General features: G+C 45.9%; 1 protein-coding gene across 1 annotated transcript; it reads left to right on the top strand.

The window, feature by feature from the left end:
* Positions 1-7,895: 7,895 nt before the first annotated feature.
* On the top strand, positions 7,896-21,459 carry LOC141994342 (mesothelin-like). Its single transcript, XM_074964550.1, has 18 exons — positions 7,896-7,955; positions 9,289-9,504; positions 9,616-9,786; positions 10,982-11,128; positions 11,285-11,334; positions 12,448-12,568; positions 12,858-12,943; positions 13,606-13,735; positions 14,968-15,158; positions 15,886-15,976; positions 16,692-16,803; positions 17,501-17,685; positions 18,048-18,194; positions 18,438-18,571; positions 18,936-19,069; positions 19,785-19,879; positions 20,413-20,599; positions 21,315-21,459. The coding sequence occupies exons 1-18, from the start codon at positions 7,896-7,898 to the stop codon at positions 21,407-21,409; spliced, it is 2,352 nt and encodes a 783-aa protein (XP_074820651.1). The 3' UTR covers positions 21,410-21,459.
* The last annotated feature ends 3,972 nt before the right edge of the window (positions 21,460-25,431 follow it).

Consider the following 25,431-nt stretch of genomic DNA (forward strand, 5'->3'; position numbering starts at 1 on the left):
TTATACCTTTGCTCCATTATCTCTAGCTGTGTGTCTTTCTTTCTTGAGCAGAAGCTGCCGTATGTGCCCCAGTGAAAAGGTAAGTGAGCCATCAGAAAATAATCCCAACCTTAGGGTTCATTTGGGAGGATGCACGTTTGCCAAGGGACGTTGCTGGGGATGGAAGAATAATGATAATAGCCACACGTAAGCAGCACCTTTGTTCCTGGAGACTCCCAGAGCATGGTACTACATAGGGCATTTCCCAACGAGTAAATATTTGGGTGGCAGTGGCATGAGGGAAAGAGAGGGGAGGTTTACAGAACAGCCAAATGGAAGTAGTTTGAGGGATTATGCATATTCAGAACTAGCCCGGGCAGAATGTCTCCTCGGAGTGCCAGGAAGGCATGCTCTGCAGTGGAATAGCTACTGCTGAAAACACTCACTGCATTCAGACCTTGTGGAGATCTGAACTTGGCCCAGTGTAAATAGTTATTAGAAAATGTGCCCAAGACTTGAACAGGCCAGACCTTAGCCTGGATTTAATTTGGTTTCTGCAAATGTCGCCATTATTTGTAAGTATCCACTGAGCAGCCGTGGCAAATAAGTTTTGGGCAATAGGTCATTCGCTTTCACCATTTGGTATCCAGTATTTGTTATTTGTGTCGTGTGATTGGTCACCAAGGTCACACTGTGTTGTTTCTGCTCCCTGATTGGCCGACCGAAACTTTTTAAAGAGAAGAGTAACATATAGCTAACTTCAGTCGTGAATACCTGGATGAATGAAATTTCATGCTCGTAATTGGAATTTGCAAACATTTTCGCTAATATCCAGTGGCCATCCAACTACTCCTGAATAATGCGACCCCATGGATCATGGGGAGCCGAGCTTGGGGCTTTTATTTGCAAAGATATTTCTGGACCTGTGTATGATATATGTTACGGTTCCTCCAGTTCTGCCACTCAGTTGTCGCTTTGCCAGGTGAGGTTAACACGAAAATTGAGATAATTGCTTTTTCCCTACAGTGTCAGCAACGAGACACTCCTGAGAATAGCCAGTGGTGAAAGCCCCCCCTGCAGTATCACTTTTGGCCAATATGCATGTGCGCAGGTAAAGCTGCTGCTTTTCTTTCCACGGACAAGTGCATATTTTTATTTGAAAGTAATAAAGCCAGTTAACATCAAAGAAATCCCATCGCCTCTCTCTGCACACCTGGTTACATCTGGCGTGGCCAACGCGTGGTGCGTGTTCAGATTCCCAATACCGGGCCCACAAGATTCTGAGACATGAAATACGGTCAAACATTCCTTTCAGGTGTGAGCTTCTGTTTCCCAAGAGTGCCTTAAACAATAAACTAATGACTAAAGCACTGCGCTGAAGTTAATAGCCAGCAGCTTTATCAAATCTACCCAGCTCTGGTGAAGGGCTGCATAGAAGTGATTAACAATCCCAAAATGCCCTACCCCATTATCAGTTGATCTTGTGTAAAACTTAGGTTGGAGTCTGAGACTCTGTCTACTTCCAAAGTCTTGGTCTGGAATGCGAAGGTTGTTCCAGAGGCAGCCCTCCTTAAATTAGCTAGATCCCAGCTGGCATTTCGAGTCTGTGTTTGAAGGGAATTAGTGGACTCTACCATTGCATTACCTTCCAGACCAACTCCTTTGGGATCATCCTGATTTTCATAGACTCATAGGACTGGAAGGGACCTCGAGAGGTCATCTAGTCTAGCCCTGCACTCATGGCAGGACTAAGTATTATCTAGACCATCCCTGACAGCTGTTTGTCCAACCTGCTCTTAAAAATCTCCAATGATGGAGTTTCCACAACCTCCCTGGGCAATTTATTCCAGGGCTTAACCACCCTGACAGCTGGGAAGTTTTTCCTAATGTCCAACCTGAACTGCCCTTGCTGCAATTTAAGTCCATTGCTTCTTGTCCGAGCCTCAGATGTTAAGAACAATTTTTCTCACTCCTCCTGGATGTGGTGATACCATCTTTTTAATCCCAATTTATAGGAAGGTGGGACAGTGAAGGTTTCAGAAATTAATCAGAGCCCAAGAAATGTCATCACAGTGTGTGAACAAATGTGTTTGTACCATCTGCCAAATCGCCAGAGATGGCAACTCTCGCCCACCGGGACAGGATAGCCTTTGAGCAGAGGAAAAAGAGAGTTGAGCTCCTGGAAAACTTATGTAACGCAGCTCACGTCTGTATTCATTCACGGTTCTTGGCAAGGTTGCCATCTCACTAGCAACTTCACCCAACCAGATCTAGTGCAGTTTTTTGTTTATATGGAAAATGTTAACAAACACATTTTTGTCGAAATTTTTCTTCAAAGGTTTTTGGCGTTTTGGTTTTTTGATTAAAACTTGAGCAATTTCATTGGAATGGGGCCATTTCCCCTGGAAATGTGCATTTTGACAAGAATGTTTTTTGTTGAAAAAACGTTTTGAAGTAAAATTCTTGACCCTGTCTAAGCTCTACCCTGATTTTGAGGGATGTGTAGGTTGAGCTATGTGGGCTAAGACACAGGATCAAATTCAGAGATGTGGCTAAGTCGAGAAGGAATCTAAGCTGGTATAACTTGAAACCTTCTTTTGACCCCTCACCCAGGGCCGGATTTACACCTGACACGGCCGTAGGCACGGCATCTTCAGCCCACCCTGTCTACAGCTGACCTTTGTGTTTTTCATAAAAAATGAAACGTTTAACCAACTTTTAACTTTTCGGCGCCCCTAGGCACGTGCCTACTCTTCCTAATTGGAAATCCGGCCCTGCTCTCACCATAAGAGCTACACCACTTCACACTCCCTTACGCTCGCTCATTGGTAGGCAAGTATAAATGGGTCTAAGGGAATCTGAGATCCTATACGGGAGTCTATGTACCAAATAATCTCTGAACATTGTTTTCAATCTTTACACTATGTATAATTCCCTTTTCTTTTCCAGAGCGCTTGGCTCCAGGTTTTCAAGGATGATTTCCTCAACTCCTTATATCCTTGCCTCAGCTCCATACCCATCAGTGTTATGGATTCCATGTATTCCATTTTGTTCTTTTCCAAGTTTCACCCCAATGTACTTGAAGCTGCCTTGGAGAAGTTCAATAACCGGGTAGGTGCCGTATATCTGATAGCTAATTCCTCTGAAATGTTAACTCCCGTGGAAGGGAGGGAAATCAGACACCAATGGGATTTCACAGTTAATATGGCAGTTCAACTACTTTATTTAGGTCATTGTATTCTCACTTGGAGTTAAATCTAAAGAATGGCGCATCTCAATCAACCTGGCCTCCAGAATATGTGAGAGGTTCTTACCACCGAAAAAAAAAATTGTGGGAGAAATAATTCTAAGCTAAATAACCAAAATTACTAGAAGATATAAAATGTTGCACTAGATGTTGTTATTATTTGCAGTAATGCCCAGCAGTCCCAGTCAGGATCAGGGCCCCACTGTAGTAGGAGCTGTCCAAACACGTAGGAACACATGGTCCCTGTCCTGAAGTGTTAGGATTGATTCTATTCGTTAGTGTAGAACACTGTGTGGATTTACATTTGTGTGTGTTTGGAAGTCAACATCCATGTGACTCTGTGCATTTTCTCCATGTTCCTTCCCTTCAGGTCTCTCATGTGCCTCTTTCGCAGGAGTGGAACGTGATTTTCTTCAACGGCATCTGGGAGAGAATGCTGCAAATGCCTGATGCGACTAGCCCCCCTATTTTGTCCCAATGGCTTGAGAGACTTCAGCCATTTGTGGTCAACCCAAAGGTCTTCACTTGTCTTCATGCGAAAAATACATCATGTGAAAGACTTCACAAGATGTGAGTGCTTAGCGCAGACCTCGAGATGCTGTAATATTGCTGGAATGGGCAGCCTGCCCTCCCTCCACCATGCAAAATAATAGCCAGATCCTCAGCTGGTGTGAAGTTGAAGTTTCATTCAAGGATTAGACTAGTTCCATTGAAGTTTCCAGCTGAAGAGATGGGTCAAAGACATAGCTGCCTTTATCCTAAGCACATCCCAAAATGACCAATACCCTGAAATAGTCAGAAGTCTCTCCCTTTACGTAATGGCACACAAACTTCAGTGTACCCAGTTCTCTCTCCATTAAGGCCAACAGGGGTTAAGACTGGGAGGTGTCATTGATTTAGAAGACTTGAGAAAGAAAGTAATTCTTATAGGGAAGGAATATTATTTACTTGTCAGATTTTTATTTGGTGTGAGACAGAGATGGGGTGAGCAGGTAGCTGCTTGGATTAGGATTGAGTCATATCTGAAGTACAGAACTCTGTTAAGAGCCACAGTAAATTAAGATTTTTCAATCGGTCTCAACTCACACGGTTATTACATAGCCATGTTGGCAACATGCTATCATTATTTTATGGGGAGATACTTTACTGTACTGAGATGTGGCCTTCTAGATACACGCACGAGCCTATTTGTACTTATAAATGAAGCTCCTCCGTGCAATTAAATCCACAAATCAGGTGATTTTATAGACGCACACTCAGTGCGTGTGTCCTGCAGCCGTCACCGGTACCTTTTCAAAAGGGTGCCAGTGGAGTTAGCAATATGATCTCCATAGATGCTGTCGTGCAAGCCAGTCCCTGCATATGACTTTGAAACTGGACCATTAGGCTTTAGTTCACAACCTTGCATAGAGCATACTCAGTGGGTGATGAGTAGCATGACTCCAAGTATAGCCTGCCGGTAACCTGCTTCTGAGAAGAATCTAGCCCTTCTGGATTTGGCTGAGTTTGAAACGTCTGTTTTTGCCTCAGAGTTGCTGCCCTGGATGGCATCTATTCTACCCTCACAGTGGAAGACCAGAGGAATATTTACAAAGGGCTTAAATATTATCTCACAGGGGGCGGTAAGTGACTTATCTCTACAGTAGAAAGAAGATTGGACTTTAAAACCCTAACGGATATAACGCGATTAGACACAATCTTTCTGGTGGCTGGGGCTTCACAGTTTTACAGTGCATGAATATTCTCTTTAATGGATGTGGGATGTGTAACCTGGTAATTGATCAGGTTCAGATTCCTTGCCTAGAGGGTTTCATAACACAAGGCTTTCAAATACAGTGTACACAATGGTTTACATTCTGGCCAGCCAAACTCACAGCCTTCCGTGCCAAAGTCAGTACCGAATTTGGCCCAGGGCTTTTGAAAAAAAACAGTTCTGCTAACTCAGCGAGGAGAAGGGAACCAACTAAAATGTCTACTTGTGTCGCATATTTCATCTAGCAGAAGGCCGTAGCGTGTACACAAACTTTAACCATCATGCAAAGACCCTGTGGTGAATTCGAAGATGGCAATGAAATAGCTGTGGTCAAACGTTCCAAAGGCCCTTAAAGAGGCAGCTGGATATGCACACACAACCTCCATGTGCAGTTACTTCCTGAATGCACAAATGCAGGGTTTTTTGCACGTACCTTAGAGTTTGAGTGGGGAAAATCTATGGTGGTGAGCTGTCACTTCGGCGTATGAGGAATACAGATACCATGATGAACATTATTTGAGACAAACCAAACTTTTCTCTTTTGCAATTTTAAGAAAGCGGGGGTGGGGGAGAATGAGGAGCTGAAGTATCTGGTGCACATTTAATTATTTATGTGAAACAGCAGATCATGTGCAGTTTTACTCAGGGCTGTACAAAACCAGCACAAATTAATGATGCTACATGTAAAGAACTATAGATTATTTATGTGCACAAACACTTGGGGAAATTTTCTGTTTATCTCTGCTCTGCATTCAGAGGCTAGTCGTCTCAGCTGATTTCAGAGTGCAGTTTGGAGCCTTAGTTACAAGGGGGTTATCCATGTTTTGCAGGATCAAAACAGAACTGCTACAATGCAGCTCTTCCAAGCCTGAGTTCCACGGCTTGGTTTGCTAATTATTTGGGTTCCTTTATGGAGCATGCCCTAGTGGGAGACCTACAGCTCTTTGCTGATGAGCCAACTGTAAGTACATGCTCAGAATGGTGGAGGAGAATATACAATGTGCAAAATATTAGCAGTGAAAACAAGTCCGAGGTGAGATGAGAGCAGCCAGCCTCAGGGTAACCTGCTCATTCCTCTTCCTCTCCTGCCCAAAGCCAGGAAGAGGAGAACATTTTAAACTTCTTTTTTTTGGAACCTCTAAAAGGTTTTACTACTTTTGCTATTTACAGTAAAGGGTCAATTTGGGTCTTTTTTACATCCAAGTTATTTTGCTCATCCCTCATTATAACAGAGGCAAGTTTCTGTACTTGCATTGAAATTGGCTTCCCAGATGGTAATTCCTAGAAGCCAGATTGGAGTCAGCAGCGACAACAGGCTTTACTCCAAGGCCGGACGGCTTTCTAAAAGAGATGTTATAACTCAGACAAACGCTTGATGCAGACACTATTCGGGGAGGTTCTCTGGCATGTGTTATGCAGGTGATTGGATCAGATGATTGTAACTGTCCCTTCTGGCATTCAAAGCTGTGATTCCATGAACATTATCACCTGCAGAGAAACTGGCGCTCATCACATCACACTCTGATCATGAGAAAAGCAAAACAGATTACAAAAAATTAAGGGCCTGGTTTTCAAAGGTGCTGAGCATTCACTGCTCCCGTGAGGTCAGCTCCTTGACAAGCACAGTTTGGCTAACTGTCAGCACCAGTTGCATGATATTTGGTGTTTTTCTTGAAGTCTCAGCTCCTGGAATCATGTTATTACATGAGAAACTCAGCTTTTGCTTAAAGTATGTGTTTAGACCTCATGGTTTTCTAAATGAGCTTTAAAATGAGACCAAACTGTACCGCACGGGCTCAGAAAACAGCGGCTAATTTAAACAAACCCCACATTTATTTATTGATTTTAAATATCACCATTTTTAAGCCATTCTACTGATTTTTGAGGCCTGACTCATGAATTTTTAACACTTGAGGTGTAGGCCATACAAAAGCAGAGCCCAATATTTGTAACCTTCCCTCCATTACCACTATTTATGCACAACTCATCATATCCAGAAGCCAAGATATTGCAGGGTCACATGTTTACAGCTGTTGACGGTCATGTCAAGTGCACGCTCAGATTTTCCGATTACAATTCTTCACACCAAATCGTTTCTTCTCTTAGTTTAACTCCGATTAGTGACCTGTTGGAAACTCTTCATACAGATTCTCTTCTGATCTTGTCTGACTACCACATAGGGCCAGGAGAAATATGATTAAAATGCCCATTCAAACTGTTTCTGCTTTTGCATGTCAACCCTCTCAGCTTCAGAAATTTGCCCGAGATCCAGTCAACTTACAACTGATCAGTAACCTCAGTTTACCCAGGGAGACGGCTGTGTATTACACCTCATTACTTACCTCTGCACCTGGCTTCCAACTAGCAAGGTAAAATACCACCACTTGCTTCTGCAGCTCACTTGTGGCGTACCTTGGTGCCTTGATATAGCTATGTCTTTGCTGTCTGCTGATTTCGAGTGGCTACTTCTAAATGATATTTAAAGCGTAATTCTGATCCTCAGAAGAACACTGTAAAATTGACCTCTTCTGGGGCCGAACAGAGCCCTCAGCGAATCAGGGGAATCTGCTTTATTGTGCCCTCTGCCGACTAAAAACCAGTAGCACACAGGGTTATTCTGGGAAATCCACGTTATGCCACAGCACTCTGCAGAGATTGGAAGAGCATAAAAGCCAAGAGGGATTGTGGGAAATCTGCAATGGCATATAGAACCCCCTGCAGAATCTCACAAGATACACATTTGCCTTTCATTGGTGGATGGAACAGACCCTCCGTTAACACTTGTAACTTTTGCCCACTTCCAGCCTCCCAGACAGATTGGTTTGCTACCTCAGCCCCTCTGCAGTGAGCGGCCTTGTCAGAAAGGATGCTTTAAGTCTGGCTCGGAGGATCACTAAAAACTGTGTCCCAAGTCCGATGCGCAGAGGCAGCAGCGAGGAGAGGCCTGCACCTTCTCTGACAACCGAGGAGCGGCAGGTAAAGCCCTTGGCTGGTGCCCTGGCGCTCACAGCCCTGCTGAGGTGCGAGCCCTTCTCCAGAGCTTGTGAAAGAACAATGCTCCCAGTGGATACAAACACATTTCCATGCCCCTGCTTTGCGCTTTGTAAGGGGAGAGCTCAACCCTGCACCATGTTAATAATACTTAGCACCCCAGTAACATTTTGCAAACATTCCCCCCCCCCCCCGCAGCCCCCTGAGACGGGGAAGTCCTATTATCCCCATTCTACCGGTGAAGAAATGGAGGCACAGACACATGAATTGATTTGTCCAGTCAGTGACTGAGTGAAATGTCTGAATGCTGCTCAGATCCTGCAGTGTTGTCCACAGAATGGGGACCTAGATAGACAGACAGAGAGCAAGGATTAGACCGGGGTAGGCAACCTACGGCACGTGTGCCAAAGATGGCACGCGAGCTGATTTTCCGTGGCACTCACACTGCCCGGGTCCTGGCCACCGGTCCGGGGGGGCTCTGCATTTCCATTTAATTGTAAATGAAGCTTCTTGAACGTTTTAAAAACCTTATTTACTTTACATACAACAATAGTTTAGTTATATATTATAGACTTATAGAAAGAGACCTTCTAAAAACGTTCAAATGTATTACTCGCCGCAAAACCTTAAATGAGAGTGAATACAGGAAGACTCGGCACACCACTTCTGAAAGGTTGCTGACCCCTGGATTAGACCTTTCTGCTTAGTCCCATTTTCTTTCCTTTTGACTAGCAGCTCTCAACCTTTCCTGACTACTGCACCCCTTTCAGGAGTCTGAGTTGTCCTGCGTACCCCAAGTTTCACCTCATTTAAAAACTACTTGCTTCCAAAATCAGACATAAATATACAGAAATGTCACAGCCCACTATTACTGAACAATTCCTGACTTTCTCCTTTTTACCATATAATTATAAAATAAATCCATTGGAAAATAAATATTGTCCTTACATTTTGGTGTACTGTCTATAGAGCCGTATAAACAAGTCCTTGTGTGAAATTTTAGTTTGTACTGATTTCGCTAGTGCTTTTTATGTAGCCTGTTGTAAACTGGGCCAATATCTAGAGGAGTTGATGTACCCCCTGGAAGACCTCTGCGTAGCCCAGGGGTACACATACCCCTGGTTGAGAACACCTGCTTTAGAATACACTGCCTCTTTAACGTGGACATGCTACTGGCACCATCACTGAGGTCTTCTCTGTAAAATTCCAGTGATTAAGACTTCCAAAGACAAGGAGCCTGAAATGACCCTCCTCCGGGAGCTGGTTCACCATCTCGGATATTCTGAATTGCTCCTCTGTCACTGTGGGCTCTTTGCAGGTTGCAACCTTGTTGGTGAACAAATTTGAACGATTCCCTCCCGAAACCCTGAATGCCTTGGGTCAGGCTGCAGTCGGGCTCTCCATGTCGCAGATTGAGAATGGCACCAGCGACAGAGACCTCAAAGCGTCTCTTCCTTCCCTGAGTGAAGTTTATGGCTGGAATGCTGAACAGTCCAGCGCTATCGTTAACAAATTATTCAACTCTGGCTATCAGGTACAAAGAGCACAAGCCATGTGTGTATATTGCATCTGGTCTATCTGTCTTGTAGATCTAATCCGTTGATGTATGGCCAATCATTTGCCCGTCTTTATGATTATGCTGCAGATCTTGGATGCACAAAACCTGGCAGCACTAGGGAGTTTGGTGGCCGGCTTAAGCAGCAGCAGACTTCAAAGTCTGCCTCCAAAAGTGATCTTGGAAGCTGTTAAGATCCCTGGGTTTGCGAAGCAGATAGTGACCATGCCCTCTGCTCTGAAAGTGGCACTTGTGGAAAAGGTGAGGTCACTTTTCCTTTTAAGGTGGTGTCACGTGTAGGAAGAGCCTGAGGAGGATCGTGACTTTTCCTGGTTGAGAACACCCTGTGTTGTGAATACACATAGGCGTGACCCGACATGCATACCTGCAGAGGCAATTTTCTGCCTGGCTTATTTATGCACTTACTAACCAGGCTGTACAGCAGGGGCGTGGCATTGCAATGTGTGTGGCTGGGATGGTCCTGGCTTCCTGCCATGATAACTCATAATAAAGCCTGGTATCGCTCTTGGACGGGTCTCATTTTAGGCACAGGCCACTGCTCTGTCGGAAGGGAGTAAAAACGGAACTAACCTGGTTCACGGAGAATTCCACTCCCAGGGAAAGAGCCTGAGATGGATGGAAGGTTTAGGGCTTCTAGCATGTGAACAGCTGTGAGGGCCATTCAGAGACCCTCCCCTGGGCAGAGTGATATTCCGGTTTGCTGAGCTCCTTCTCTATATGCTGACTAATGGAGATAGGTATACGTGCCACTCTTGCTGCAATTGCAGGGAATCAGCCCGTCTGCTGACCCTTTCTGCTGACCACGATTTTACACCTCAGGTTCACGTGAGAATTGTTCCAGACAAAGCAGAAAGAGACCACGGCTAATTCCCCATCCCTCTTCAGCGTCACGGGCCGGCAGGAGAGCCTACGACTTCCGACTGGCATTCAAAGCCAGCTGTCGGACTCCCAAAGGACTGGCTTATAGCAACATTCTAGTTTGTGCTATTCTAACTTGCCAAAGCTATGTGTGAAGAGTTAGGAAATTGACATGTCTTTGGTCACAATATTGCCCATGAACTGTGCCATTTGGCAGGCTGAGATATTATCTATGTTGACTCCAATTTCTAGCCTGCTGAACAATGTTAAGGCATAAAGGCAGGCATTGCAAGGAACTCTTCTTTGCTCTGTCTGCTTGGGCCTCACAGATAGATACACATCGCCTTAGGCCACTGTTCTTTGGCAGACCTTTCAGATTCACCTGTACCACTGCATTGACTCATAGCAGCTCTCACAGTCAGATAGATATGCCAAGCAGAAAACATTCCTTGGCATTAATTCTCTGGTGAATACCCAGAAGATCAGAGGGAAAACTGCCTGGCTCATCTCCAACCCGTAATTTCCTTCCTGATGATTGCTGTTTTTAACCTCCGCATGGGGTTGTTATATTTTTCAGATTGCTTCAGCTGCAGGGAGCCCCATCAACCTGGTTAAATATGTCCCAAACAGTCTGGCGAGCTACATCCCCAAATCACTGCTGGCTTTTGGTAACGAAAAGCCCAGCGTTCAAGAGCTCAACCAGAAACTGTGGAGCCGGGAACAAGTAAGCCATCTCGTCACTGCCGTCATTTGCAGCTGGGGGCATGTGCAGTAGTTCAGCCCTGCCCCCATGAGCTGTCTAAGAATAAAGCTGAATGTACCGAGAGGGTCGGAACGCGTTGAGTGACACTCTAACATTCTCTTTGGCTTGGTTCTGCAGGCCGCCATGTTTTTCGATGCTGTAATAAAGACAGAGTCCAACTTCAGCAGGTAACATTTCTTTTTCCTCTCTCTGCTTTTCCTTGTGTGCCGAGCCATTGTCCTGATTTGCAGGTGCTCCTCAAATTCAGCCACCGTAAGAGAAAGGACAGGCCCGGAAAACCCAACAGATTGGGTTTCGCCACTGTGGGGCGCTTACAGGTGGTTTGCAACATTTGTCCATAACCTAGACATGTTTCCTAAAATGAAGTTCCTGGCCCAGGCCCACTGCCTCTCGAAGGCCTTAGCGTACTTTGCTTGTCTCTAGAAAACAGTCCTAACTGAGAAACCCTATTGCAGTTTTATTTCAATGACTAAAATGTTATGGGGCCTGTCTCTCTCTCCAGCTACTGTGTGTCTGGAGCAAATATAGAATCAGAATCAAGGTCATGCTGATTTTACAATATATGCTTTTTTATAGGGAAAGTAATTCACTTTTTAAGGGCTCTGGCTCTATGGACCCTGGGAGAAATAATGGAGAAATTCCTCCAACTTGGGCAGCTTCTGTTGGGACAAATGCTACTGCTCTTTGAGTCCCTTGACCATGTTTATCTGGCTGAGGATGGCCTCCTGGACTGCAATAGATAAAGGGCAGCATGGAGCCTTTGGCTAGAACTGTTCTCCCACCCCTGTTTTCCCACTCTGAACTTATTCTTTATGACCCCAAGTATGGGGAATTTTAGGGCTTGAAGAAGAGCTGGGAGGGACATCATAGAATATCAGGCTTGGAAGGGATCTCAGGAGGTCATCTAGTCCAACCCCCTGCTCAAAGCAGGACCAAATGCCCAATTTTTGCCCCAGATCCCTAAATGGCCCCCTCAAGGATTGAACTCACAACCCTGGATTTAGCAGGCCAATGCTCAAACCACTGAGCTATCCCTCCCCCCAAACGACAGGGAGGCGCTCCTAATAAACTCTATTTCGCTCTAGTCTTTGAACAGTCGGGAGGAACAGGTTAAACCAGTCTAAGAAGGATCCTTGAGGATGTACATACCTGGCTAGTATGCCTGCCCGCACCCCATGTATGCTACTGTGTGCATGTTAATTCTAGAAGATCAGTACCAACTCTCTTCTCTTCTGAAGGACTCCCTCACCGCACCTAACTTGCTTCCTTTGGATTTTCAGACTTTCCCCTTCTGTCCTCCAAGGCTTCATCTGTGCGGCAGCCAATGAGATGGAAACAGAGAGATTTCAGCAGCTTGCCAAAGCCATGAAGCAGAAGAATGTCAAGCTAGGAGAAGACCAGGTCAGTCCCCACGTACACAGAGTGCCACGTTGCTGTTGTCATGAAGATGTTCCAAGGCTGAGCCCATTTACCAAGAACCCTCATGCATTAGGGAGGATGTGTCCTAGCTCTGAACCACATGTGACTCTGAATCGCAGCCATTACTTTGGCAAGGTCAAAACCTGGCTAACAAGGTTTTGCAAGAATCTAAACCTCTTCAGACTTAGCACCACTCTCTCTGTTTTTTCCCCCCTCAGAAGAGATATTTGTTGTTTTCTCTTCTTTCATCTGAACTCTGGTTTATTTTCAGCTGAGTTGTTTGGCTAAGAGGGTGACGCTCAACGGCATTCCCAAGGATTTAGACAACTATCCGAAAGACATGCTGCTGTTTTTAAGGTAACTTCACAAAGGCTTTCATCTTGCTGCCTTATTCCAGCTGGGTAAAGAAGGAAGAGAGTCACTGAATTCCATAAAATACCTAGCGATGCATCAGTCTATGCACACATCCCCATCGTATCTGGGCAGCATCAGTCAAGTAGAATGAAATGCAATAAGCAAACAAACTGCAGAAAAGATGAAAACTGAATTAGATTTTTAACTTCTTTTAGTGGTAATAATCTAGGGGGTGTTAATAATAAAGGTACAGATTGCTTTGCAAAATGTATTTTTGTCTTGATAGTCTCCCTTTTAGAACACAATGGATTTTTATTCCTTCCTGGCTTTGTGAATATTTTCACTTGCAACATCTAGTGAACCAGAAAAGCCAGACTGTACGGCCGAATTTCTCTACGCTGCCGATATCCTGCTGGGCTTCTGTATCCAGAGCATCAGACGTGAACAGCGCTAGCTTGGGTTTCAAAGCAGATTTCCTAGGGAGAAAAGTAATTGAAAAGAGAGACACATTCGGGTCTCTGGGAAGAACAATTGCAAATGTTTGGGATGTGAAATAAACTGTAGAATATGGATGATGGGACAGGAGGTGTGTTTCAGCTTACGTGGATTTGAACTTAACAAATGTATTGTTTAATAAGGTGCTCATGGAGTGTTTGCCTTTCCAGCCCTTCAGATTATGCAGGGACAGGAAGCTGTCAACAGTACTTCAGTAACATTGGGGAATCAAACATTGACCTGCTGCAGAGAGATTCCCCACAGCGGAAACAGCTGCTATTGGAAGCTTTAGCTTGTTTGGTATGCATTCAGTAACATGGATGAACAATCCAGGGTCCCCGGAACTGAATGCTGGGCTGAGAACAATGATTGTGTAACTGCAAACAGGAAAAGGGGCTGAGTTTTAATTCTTAACCTTTGACGGAATGAATGTTGCAGATCAACAAAACCCGAACACTATATTGTAGGCTGCGTGGCCTTTTCCCCAGATCATAGTCTCCAAGGCTGTCGGCTCACACAAATTTCTCCAGCCACCAGGGTTGTGTGGCCGCAGAGGACAATACACATTTCTCCTGTACGGAACCCAAGAGCCGTATGGGATTCAGAATATAACTGTAATGAGACTAGTGTGAAAGTGTCACCACTGCCCTGGGTGGGACGGACTCAGAACTGTTCACCTGTGTGGCATAAGCCCTATACTGCTCAGAGCTAATAGACAGTGTCCTTTAGCTCTGTGGTTTTGGAGCGGTGGGATCTGAACTCTATACCCATGAGGGATGAGGTTATGAGTGGTCACAGACTGTAGTAAAGAGACACCTGTGGAATTCTTCTGTAAGTGGCCATGAATTTGGGATAATGCTACGGAAAGGAAGTGCTCTGGCCCATGTCTTTTAACATATGAATCTCAGATGCTTTGAGAATGTAGAAACAAGTGTCACCTGAAAAAAAGGGCTGTAGGAACCATTCTGGATCAGCCCATTTGTCCATCTAGTCCAGTATCCTATCCTGCCATTGGTCCTGGTAGTCCAGTACCAGAGGAAGGGGTGAGGGATTAGGTCACCGGCAGGACAGGAGAACAAGGAAAGTATCAGGAAAGGTGCTTCCACAAGAAGGCAGGCTTGTTACACCAACAAAACTGCCCCACCGCCAGATGCACCTAGCCCAGTGTGCAGTGCTGAACAGAGGAGGGGAAATTCCTTCCTGACCTCTGCAGAACTGAGTCTGTGCCTGGAGGCATGAGGGTTGATTTCCCATATTAGATCCTTAGCCTGCACAGCAAGAACCTCTGCAGAAAGGATAGAGAGGCCCAAGCCACATCTATCCATGAACTCTGGGGAAGCACAGACCCAAATGCACACATCACAAGCCTGGCCTCTATCAAAGGCCTGTGGATGAAATTCAAGCCACAATCCAGACCCAAACTCTGTGTCTAGGACTCCCCGCTAGGTAATACGAATGGTCAGCAGCACTGTGAATTCTCCAGAGCTAGTATTCTTCCCTTTTTACTGACCACATCTATTTTATGAACCTAGAAAATTCCTGGCACCCTGGTGAGCGAAGAAAACGCAGAGATTCTGGGCCACTTGGTTTGTGACCTTGGTGAAGAATACATCAGAAGTTCCAATGGGAGTTTGCTGCCACAGTTAAATCAATGTGAATCCTTCGTGCCCAGTCAAGAAGAGGCTATTAGAAATGTCCTCAGCAGCGGAAGCACTCAGTTCGGGTAGGGTTGCCATTGGATTCGCTTCCTTTGGGGTTTACAGAGCCGATCAGTTCAGATGAAGCTTCTGGGAACAAGCTTTTCCACCTGTTTCTAGTTGGATCAGAAATATAGTTAGAACAGCCATTTCTCTTAACAGTCTCAGCCCTTCTGAACCTGCCCAACACCTGGAAAGGCAGATGCAAGACAAACTTGGGGTGGGGAGAAACTTTTCTGAACCTCAGAGGTTTTGACTCAGATTCAGGTGGCAGTATGGATCTAGGCTGGATGGTCTAATAGTTAAGCATTATTAGCCTGTGAGCTATGGAGACCTGCATTTCTAGTCCTGGCTGTGACACGGACTGCTGTATGGGAAGTCACTGAATCTCTCTGTGCCTTCCCCCATCTAATGTGAAGGAACAGTAATTTCTCTGCCTGCAGAAAGTGCTTTGTGATCCTTGCATGAAATGAGCAACTATAAAAATTCAGAGTTCTTTGCTATTCATTCTTTGTATTAATTTAATTATTAAAACTGGCTCACCAATTCCAGAGTTCATATCCCCAGTGATGATGATTAGCCGTGCCCTGTTGGAGAAAAGTGGTGAGAGGATTATATGATGCAAACATTTCCATATTTTTTTTCAATCAAAATGTTACAAGGCCATAAGCCCTGCAGCTCCTAGTATGAAAAGGATCCCAAAGTAGCTCTCCCTCTTCTGGAAGCTGATCAAGCACAATTTTTTGTTTTCAGGCCCCCTTCAAACTGGTCAGCTTCCATCCTGAATGAGCTCAGTGGGCTGTTCCATCTATTTGATCGTAATATCTTGCAAAAGATTCCTCAGGTATGTTACCAACAGGCATCTGCCTGCTTCCTGAAGTGTCCAAGGTGTGTGTGCAAAGCCTGACTTTGCTTCCGGTGAAATCGATAGCAAAACTCCCATTGCTGTTACCAGTGCAAAACCAAGGCCCCGTTGCAAATAGCTTTATTTAGTGTGGCTAAATTACTGGCCAGGCTTGGCTTTATAGCACCAGTTTGTGTATGTCGCGAGTGATGTTATTGTGGCAACGGGTACCAGCTTTCCAGTGAAACTGGCAAGAATAGAGATCTAGATGATTATCACACTGTAGATTGAACACTCTAAAGTAATGCTGTAGGTGGTGATTGGGAAAGTTTATGCAACGTTATTTAAATAGAGCAGGGAGTACAGGGGGTAGCTACGCTTTGGTGTGTGTGTGTGTGTGTGTGTGTGTGTCTGTGTGTGTGTGTGTGTGTGTGTGTGCGCGTGCGCGCACCACTGCCCTCTAGTGGACAGAACACACCAGACCTGCTTGAGCCTTTGAAAGTCTCCCACCCCTTCATGCCTGCACCAGGGAAGCGATTTCTTTGGCTCGCCAAGGAATGGTCACTAACACTGGAGCAGGTGGTGGTGAGTTCAAGTCTCCATAGTTCTTGTAAACATTTAGCTGAGTGACAAGGTTCCTGGCTATGTAAGTGGTCACAGAGAAACACACAAGAGCTGCAAACCTCATACCCCTGCTGATTTATTTTCTTTGCAGAACGTTTTAACCCCTTGGCTGAAAAGTTTTATGCGTGATTCACCTTTGCCGAGGGAGCAGCTGGCCTCCATTGTTAAAAACCTCCTGCCTTCCAGGTGGAAACGCGCTGCTGGTACGTGGGATGCTACCTCGGCACATCGATTTCAGCCTGACGCGCCTCTGTTTTTAGTTACCCTTGGCCCTAGTGACAGGACTCAGGCTGGGTCTTGTGGGGCCTCCCGTTAACATCTAACCAGAGCTCCGCCTTGCACCTGCCACAACCCTGGGAAACCCCACACCCACCTGATGACCCAGTTCCATGGAAGGGCCTAGGTGGCTGGGGGGGGGTCTCCTGGCTATTAATAATATCCTGAGTTAGATCTTGGCATGTGGAAACTGAGGAAGGCAAAGGGCTCACTCAGTTGTGCCTGGCTTCGGGTAGGTGAACCAGGAGATTGAGGGGGCCCAAGGAGGCCTTCTCACCCACAGTGTTTGTACCCCATGGCAGAGCTGGGCATATGCCCACCACTTGGAGGGGCTATGTGTGTCAGGTGCGATGGCTGATGCTAGACTCCTCAGAAGGAACGGAGAGGGGAAGAGCCTTCATCCATCCCCTCCCTTCACTCTATTAAAGGGCAGTCTCCTTCTACATTTCTGGAGGGTTTGTGCAACTGCTGCAGCGCCCCCTAAAGGCACCGTTTAGCTCTAATTGTCTTCTCCCGTCTTGGGTTTTCGGGTAACTGATAATGCAGGATTATGAGGCTGTAATTATTCAACGCTTAAAGCAAAAGCCCTGTCACGCTGGAGATGTCTGATACTTGCTTCCACAGAGTGCCCGGCGGATAAGACGATAACAGAGGAGGTGGTAATGGATGAGCTCATGCCTATTTACTATACCCCTGAGGAATTACAGGCCTGTTTGCAGGGTGTCACCCTGGTGGCACACCTGGCCCAAATGGCGCAGTACCCCTTCACTGATCAGCAAATGGCTGTGCTGAAGAAGAAGCTGGATGAGGTAATGCACAGCGGAAGGACATCAAAGCATCTACTTGTGCATCTGTTTATAAGCTCTAGCTGTCAGGAAAGAGATCCAGAGAGCGTGTCCAGCTCTCTCCTTCCCAAGACGGCTGGAGGAGACGGACTGAGCTTGTGTCTGAGCATGACCAGACTGCGAGTGTGGGTGAAAGAGTGATGCAGAGAGCGGGTGTGTGCGTGGGTGGGGTACTGGGGAAAGGAACTGGAGAATGTGCAGGGAAAGAGAACAGATCTATTCATTTGTGTACCTGTTGGTCCTGCTTCTCCATTGCCCTACAGCCCTCTGACACCATCAGAAAAATATAGTGAGTTACCATGATTATAATATCCGTTTGTCCACAGATGTATCCCAACGGATACCCTGAGAAGATAATTCCCAACCTTGGGGCCATCTCTTCCTTTGTCACCATCAACGACATTAAAAAATGGAATATAACCTCAGCAAATACGCTTGCCTTCCTGCTGAGCAATGAGCCTCCGGATGAGCAGGTAATAAGCTACCAGCTCAACGCTTACTTGTTTGCTTGGGTTTGCTCCATGGTTTGGGAGAGCCTTATTTTCGTGGGAGCTGCTTATTTTATTCAAAGTTGGGTGGCCCATCCTGGATCACTGGACCAACCTTTTGTATTTTATTTTCGGTTTTGTGCGTAGTGGACATTTGCTTTGCTCTGGGGGGCAGGGGAGGGAGGAATACTTCCAGGTGATTCAACTTCTTTTTAAAAACATTTGTAGGCTGCTGTAATTATCACAAAATACACTGACTTGGGAAACCCACTGAACGTCACTGCTCTGAATGCAATTGGTACAAGATATATATGCCTTCTGTCAGAGCCCCAGTTGAAAATGATAGAGCCCAGCAACCTCAAGTGAGTGAAGGATCCGACCTTCTTTGTTCCTATTTTCCCATTCTTTTTCTCTTCATCGAACACAAACTAATCCAGGAAGCAGCGTGAACTACAATGGTGGTTAGTACCTAGATGTCAGGAACTGTACTCCCAACTCTGCCACTTGGCTGATGAATGACCCTTGGGCATGTCACTTGACTTAACTTCTCTTTGACTATTGGCTTATTTTCTTCTTTACAACCCTTGACTTTTCTCAGTGGGTACCGGGGCATAGGGTTCTCATGTATAGCAAAAAGAAACTCTAATAATTGTCCATGATGGTGCAAGATTTCCAAAGGGAGAAGTGATGCAAGCTTTTATCTGCCCAAATCTTCCCTTTCCTCAGAATGGCCAAGTCACTGGACCCTTCCGCCTGCCCTCAGTCTACAAAAGACATCCTGTACTCCAAAGCTAAACAAGCTTTCTCTGACCAACGCAACCAGTTCCCGGCTTATTACAACCTCATCAAGCCATATCTAAGTATGCAGAAGGACTCCCTGACCAACATAAAGCAGTACTGACAGTCAAGATGGGCTGAGCCTTCCGGTTGAGTCCAGATCAGAACTTCCGCAGAGTTTGAGAGTGTTTGGATCTGGGGCGTGAAGGTTCGGGAGGGCTGGATCGGTGGCTTTGGTTTCAGGCCCTTTTCTATTTTACAGCTGTGCAAAACTTTCACAAGAGATTGAGGGGGTGCAAACCTGCCTGATGTGAAATCCCCCCAAATTTTTACATCAAACACTGATGGACCCAAACAGACACCTCTGCTGGGCTCCACATGGATGGGAGAGACTCACTGTAGAGACTGATGCAACTGTATTCAGTCTGATGGGACAATTTGAAGCAGGACTAGCACTCAGTGCTGACCCAAGGAGTTAGTCTCCGTCTCTATGGGAGAGTTCTGCCGGGGGCCCCACGCTCGTGGAGGCTGCATACACCATGAAGGTGTAAATAACAAGTCTTGGCCACATAATCAGCACGACCTGGCAAATAAGGTCTATGCAACTAGAAAAGGTCTGCCCTTTATGGCCTCACAGTTATTCGCACACTTCACAATCACTGAACATCTGGGGCCAAAGTCATCCCTGGAATGACTCTGTTGATTTCCAAGGGATTGCCAGGGGATCCCTGTGGGTTTGTCTCAGAACATTAGCCATGCTTTCTGGGTTTGCTTTATTTTGTTTCTTTCCCACACCAGCCGGTGCTCCTGGAGAGGACCTAAGAGCTCTCAGCAAAGAGAACGTGAACATGGATATCAGAACCTTCATGAGCTTGAAAAAAGACTCTGTGCTGGTGAGTCTGACCGTACGGTGAAAAGTTGCTCCCTGACTCAGGTCTGCGAGGCACTGGCTGGCTGATTCTGATCCCACTTACACTGGTGTCAGTCAGGAGTCACTCCACCGCACTCAGTGGAGTGACACCAGTGTAAAACCATTGTGAGATTGGAGTCGGGCCTGGGTGAGTCACTCCATCAGTGGAGTGACACGAGCGGAAGCGAGATCTGCGTTGAGCCTGGGGGATGCTGCCTCCAAAGGAAGGCAGATTTGGTTTGGAGCTTCATTTTGGATGTTTATCCAGATTTCGGGACTCTCCCAAGATCAGACTCTCTAGGAGTAGCAGCAGCGGTCGAGACCAGGGCCCCATTGTGCTCAGCACTTTACAAACACTTATTTAGAAGAGAATGCCTGCCCCCCAAAGCTTACTTCCGAGCCTCCTAGCTTTGGTCTGGGCCAGAAATATTATTGGTAATATTACATTTTATTTACAATACAGAAGCCCCTTTTGAAAATCTTGCTCTCAACTGTTCTAATTTGCTTTTCCCCTAGAATCTAACAGCTGACGATATCAAGGGCTTGCTGGGACTAAATCTTGAAGATCTGAAAAAAGAACAATACAATTCACCTTCAAAGGACTGGATCCGACTGCAGAGACAGTCTGAGCTGGATAAACTGGGCATTGGGCTCACTGGGGGAATACCAGATGGATATATCAGTATTCCACCCAAGTTTGAAAGTATGAAATACACGGCTTTTGGGTTCCATTAACTGTGCTTAGATGCCTCTTTTTCTGATAAAGCAGGGAAAATCGTGACAATTTCTGGTCAAGAAGTTTCACAGTTGTGTAACACCAACAGACCCCAGTCGTTGGCAGGCAGGATCAAACCTGGGATCTCTGGAGCTAAATGCATGACCCTCTGCTGCATGAGCTAAAAGCCATATGGCCCTTAGCTAAGGCTGTAGAGTAGATGCATTCGTCTCTCTCTAAGTGGTCTCGGTGCCAGCAGAAGGGACAGAGCACCACGGCCCAGGAGGTGTGGGGGTTACAGTTGCATGTCAGTAAAGCGTTCTGTAAGTGCGTGATGCTGTGCCATAATTTACCAGGATTTTGAATCTAAGCAGTAAAGCCCAGTATTAAGATAAATAATCCAACAGCTTTATTGAAAACATCCATTCTGTCTGGAGAACTCAATAGAACCAACTAAACACTTCAAACATGTCCCATTCCAGCATGTGTTGGATGTTCGATGAAACCTGGGATGGATAATTTGGGAGGGATATTTCAGTTGTTCCAAAGTCCTAGTCAGGGGGTTGCAGATCTTCCGTGGATGTTACTAGAGAGGACAGGAAATGATGGCTGCTGAGCTTTCAGTTCCTCGGCAGTTATATTTCTTCTCTAGAATATATATAATATATTCTCTATAATGTAACTCTTCTTCTTCTTCTTCTAGAGCCAACATCATCCTCTCTGAGGACCAGTGTCAGCGCTTTCCACCTCCTGCCTGCGTTGCTCCTAAGTTTTCTTCTGACTTCATTCCTGTCATGAAGATCTTCACCCCAGGAAACAGGAAGGTGGAACTAAATCTTGATTTCTCTACGGCGTGTCACAGGAAGACACAGAAATATACAACCGAGGGGAAAACCCTATATCAGCAGGCAGCATGTGCAGGAGCAGTAGCCATCTTAGCTGCTTTCCTTTTTTTATTCATTCAGTTCAAAAACAAGATTGTGAGCTCTTCCAGGCAGGGACCCTCTGCTTGTTCTGCATTTGTACAGCACCTAGGGCCACGGGATTCTAGTCCATGACTGGGGCTCATAGGCCTTACCACACAATGCAAATAATAAATAATCGTAATCTTATCACATAAACGGTATGGTATTAGCCCAGTAGGCAAAGGGGTTAGAAGATGAGCTGGTATCAGGATATCGGTCATGCTCAATAACTTATCAAAAGCTTGCTGTTTGTCCACTGCAAGGATCTGTGGACTGGGCATGGAAGTCGCTGGGTGGTTTTTAAAAAAAACAAAATAAACAAACTGGGCTGAAAATTGCAGAAGTGAGACGGCAGGATTAATAGCGCCATGCTCCGTTCTGCGATGCACAGAACAGGGTTTAATTGTTTTGTGAGTACTGGCCAAAATAAACATTCAGGAATCCCAAATGTGTCTGTTACTCTTCTCTTGCCTTGCTGGCAAAAGCTGAAGTTTTTCAGCCCTGGTCCCTCCTGGCTGGGGAAAGTTTAATCCTCCTCTTAACACTCAGCTATTTTGCACCTCAGTGAGCACTGAAAAGGTGGTACTGTCCCTACCGGCCTCAATGAGTCACCTAAGTGTGTTGGGCCAGCTTTCCTACGAGGGGAAGAATGCAGTCAGGAATCTCTGCTGGACACCAGCCTGAGACTTGCATTGCATTGATTGGCTCAATGAGTGATTGCGACAAACCCTGGGGCTGGAATAGGAGGAGAGGGCAAATATAAGATCGGATTGTTGTGTGCACACCCTGATGGTCCTTGTAAATATAGACTGTGGCTATAACCAGGCCTCACTGCACGCTGCGTGTTCTATAACCAGAGAGAGACGCGACAGACATTAGCCATGTTTTCCTCTTCTTTATGGGCAGCAGGTGTGGAATAGAGTGCCTGGGAGACATTGAGATCTGGTGTCACTGACTAGTTTCCCTGGACTTGGTTGGGGGCACAGAGATGGCAAGAAAGTCAGACAGCCCCTTGCCTCCTACTCTGCTGCTGATGCTCTCAGAGGATCAGGATGGGTGGTCTGTGGCCAGCCAGGGTGCTGTCAAGAGGGTGCCACTCACTTCCTGTGCCCCCAGCCAGGGTCCCCTTGCCCTAGTGGAGAGGAGTGGTGGTGGAGTGGACAGAAGCTCAGTTGCCCCTACTTCTCCTGTGGCTGATGTCACTTGCAGGGGAGCTGAGGACAGTCCAGATGTTCAGGAAGCAATAAAGAATCTTCCTCACCAGGGGCAGCCTCTGGCACTGGGCTGCAGGGTTAAAAGCAGACCTGGCTGGGAAATTTTCAGGGCATCTGTTTTTCATCAAAAAACATTGTTTTTTGTCAAAACTGAAACTTCATGGCATGTATCAGGTTCAACAAAACTTTCAGTGGGAAGGTTTCTCAGGTCCAAGATGGAATTTCTGGTTAAAACCAGAGAGAGGGAGAAGAAAGTAAAGGCATTCCAGAGGAATATACCAATATCTTTCATCCAAGCAGATAGCTATGCTGGCTAGACCTTTTGCGCCCCATTAATTTTGTTTAGATGCCTCGTTTTTCTGATATAGGAGCAAATGCTCATGGGTCAATGAGGATTTCCAGCTTGGAAGTGTCACAGTTGACACATTTGCAGAGTTTAGGTGAGTTTGAGCGACACAGAGCTGTGCCACAGGTCACCACATCTTTGAATACACGGGATCTCAGTGGTAAGGTAAATAATTTTGCAGCTTTATTGACATTGTCAATCCTAGCTGGAGATCTCTATAGAGATGACTAACCGCTCCAAAATGGCTTGTTCCAGTATGAACTGGACGTTGTGCCAAACCTGGCATGGAGTGGTGGGGATAGACAGCTATCACACTAACACCCACGTGTTTTGCCTGTGACCACGTCACGTGCACATTTAATGAAAGCCCTACAAGTCACTGCTCACTTCTGGCTAGACTGTGCAACCTTTCCTCACATGGATGAGCACTCACTCAGTCTACTCGCCCCATTGACTTGCCCTCAGCAAGAAGATGTATAAGAATCTCTTCAATCCATGCGGTAAGGAACCATGAAGGTAGAGGACCTGGAGGGCAGAGACAAACTCTGAGGTTCCTTTCCCCATTTTTTCCCTCTGTTCACTTCATTGGGGAGAATTTATAGGAGAGTTATTGGAATATAAGACTGAGAATTCAAGCCTGGTTGGAGGAGAGGGATAGAAATAGCGATTGCAGTTCTAGACAGGTGGAGGAACCCAAAACAATATATGAAAGGAACTGGTATATTTTATTAAAACTAAGCGGAAAGATAGCTTAAACTGAAAGCATTGTACACATTAAGGGACATCTCTGGTTAGGAAAAAGTAAAATAGTTTGCCTGATGTTGCCTATACAGCAGTAAAAGGCTAATCCATACACACTCTTTTTAATAAATGTTCCCACCCAAGTGGCTGTGGCATGGCTTGAACAAATCCTGATCAAAGATCTCTCATAAGTCCAAAATAAAGCAAATTAAATACACCTATGGGATTTCTGGCAGAGCCGTCTGATGAATACATGACACTATTGTGTTTATAGCGCAAGAATAATAGACCCAATTCTGCTCCTCTTACAGTGGGCAGTGACTTACTCCATGAGTTTCAATTGTGATTCCAATGGGACTACTTATGGGCTCAGGTACTACGCCATATAAGTAAGGGTGGCAGAGTGGAGCCCCTTGTCAGAGCAATATGCAGCCCAACCCAACCACAATACAATTGATCATCGTATTATGGCTAGTATTTATCTAGTAGACATGTGTGTCTTCCAGCCTCATGCCTGCCTCGCAGCCTGAAACCCTAAAGATTTTGGAACAGAAGCCGGCCCCTGGATAGGTTCCTATTAGCCATATGGTGACACTGGTCCCCAGCAGAGAAAAGACCGCAGCATGGTGGAGAGGTCCAGGTCGTTGTACTGGGAGACAAGAACTCACAGTCATCTAACTTTATTTTGACTTGTATTTTTTGGCAGGAAAAATGGTGATTTCCTGCCGCCCCCCCCCCCAAATAACACTGCTGGTGTAAGTTGCTGCAGCTCCCTTGACTTCAATGGCACTGTGGCAATTTACACCAGCCAGGGACTTGGCCCTATCAGTTTTATTTGTAACCAGGCGTAGTAAATGTGTCGTGCACAGAAAAGTGGGTCAAATTCATCGCTAGCTTCACTCTGTTGATACCAGTGGAGTTACAGCAGCAATGCATCTGCCCTACCACAGCCCCCTGTTGAATCACTATTTCAGTCTGTGTCCTTTACCCCTGCAACCTTCCCCACAACTGGACTTTCCTCCAGGTAACCCTATGGGCTGGCTTCACCCTTGCTGACCAAGGAGATGCAGAGTAGGCATTGGGTGCTGCTCCTGAGGAGGGCTTGGCCTTGGGAGTTCAGCTGGAGAAGACTTTGCATACCCATGGATGGGGCAAAGTGAGCAGATCTGAAGGGTCCTTTGGGGATTTTCTGCTGCTGCTCCGGGTCCTGGTGTGAGGCTCTTGTACTGCTCTTCTCTCCAAACGGCTGAGTGACAACACCCACAATGTGCTGTTTGGCATAGTGCTAATGTGCTTTCCCTTTTCTCAGGGATGATTGCATTGCCCCAGGGAAACAGAGTGATGGTGCTACAGCTGCTTGATATACTGTGCGTGTTTGCTTTTCATGGCGTCACTGCTTCCCTTGGGGGGATATGAAACGTCTGCAGCTGCCAGCTCAGCTAGTTTGGGTCAGGGGAGGAATTAAAGGAAGGAGGAACACGGTGAAGGCAGAGCCTGTGTCGGTGGTGTTAGAGAAACCTGCTCAACACGGAGATTCCAACGGTAGCGGACAAG

The sequence above is a fragment of the Natator depressus genome, chromosome 10, assembly GCF_965152275.1.
Source record: "Natator depressus isolate rNatDep1 chromosome 10, rNatDep2.hap1, whole genome shotgun sequence".
NCBI lineage: Eukaryota > Metazoa > Chordata > Testudines > Cheloniidae > Natator > Natator depressus.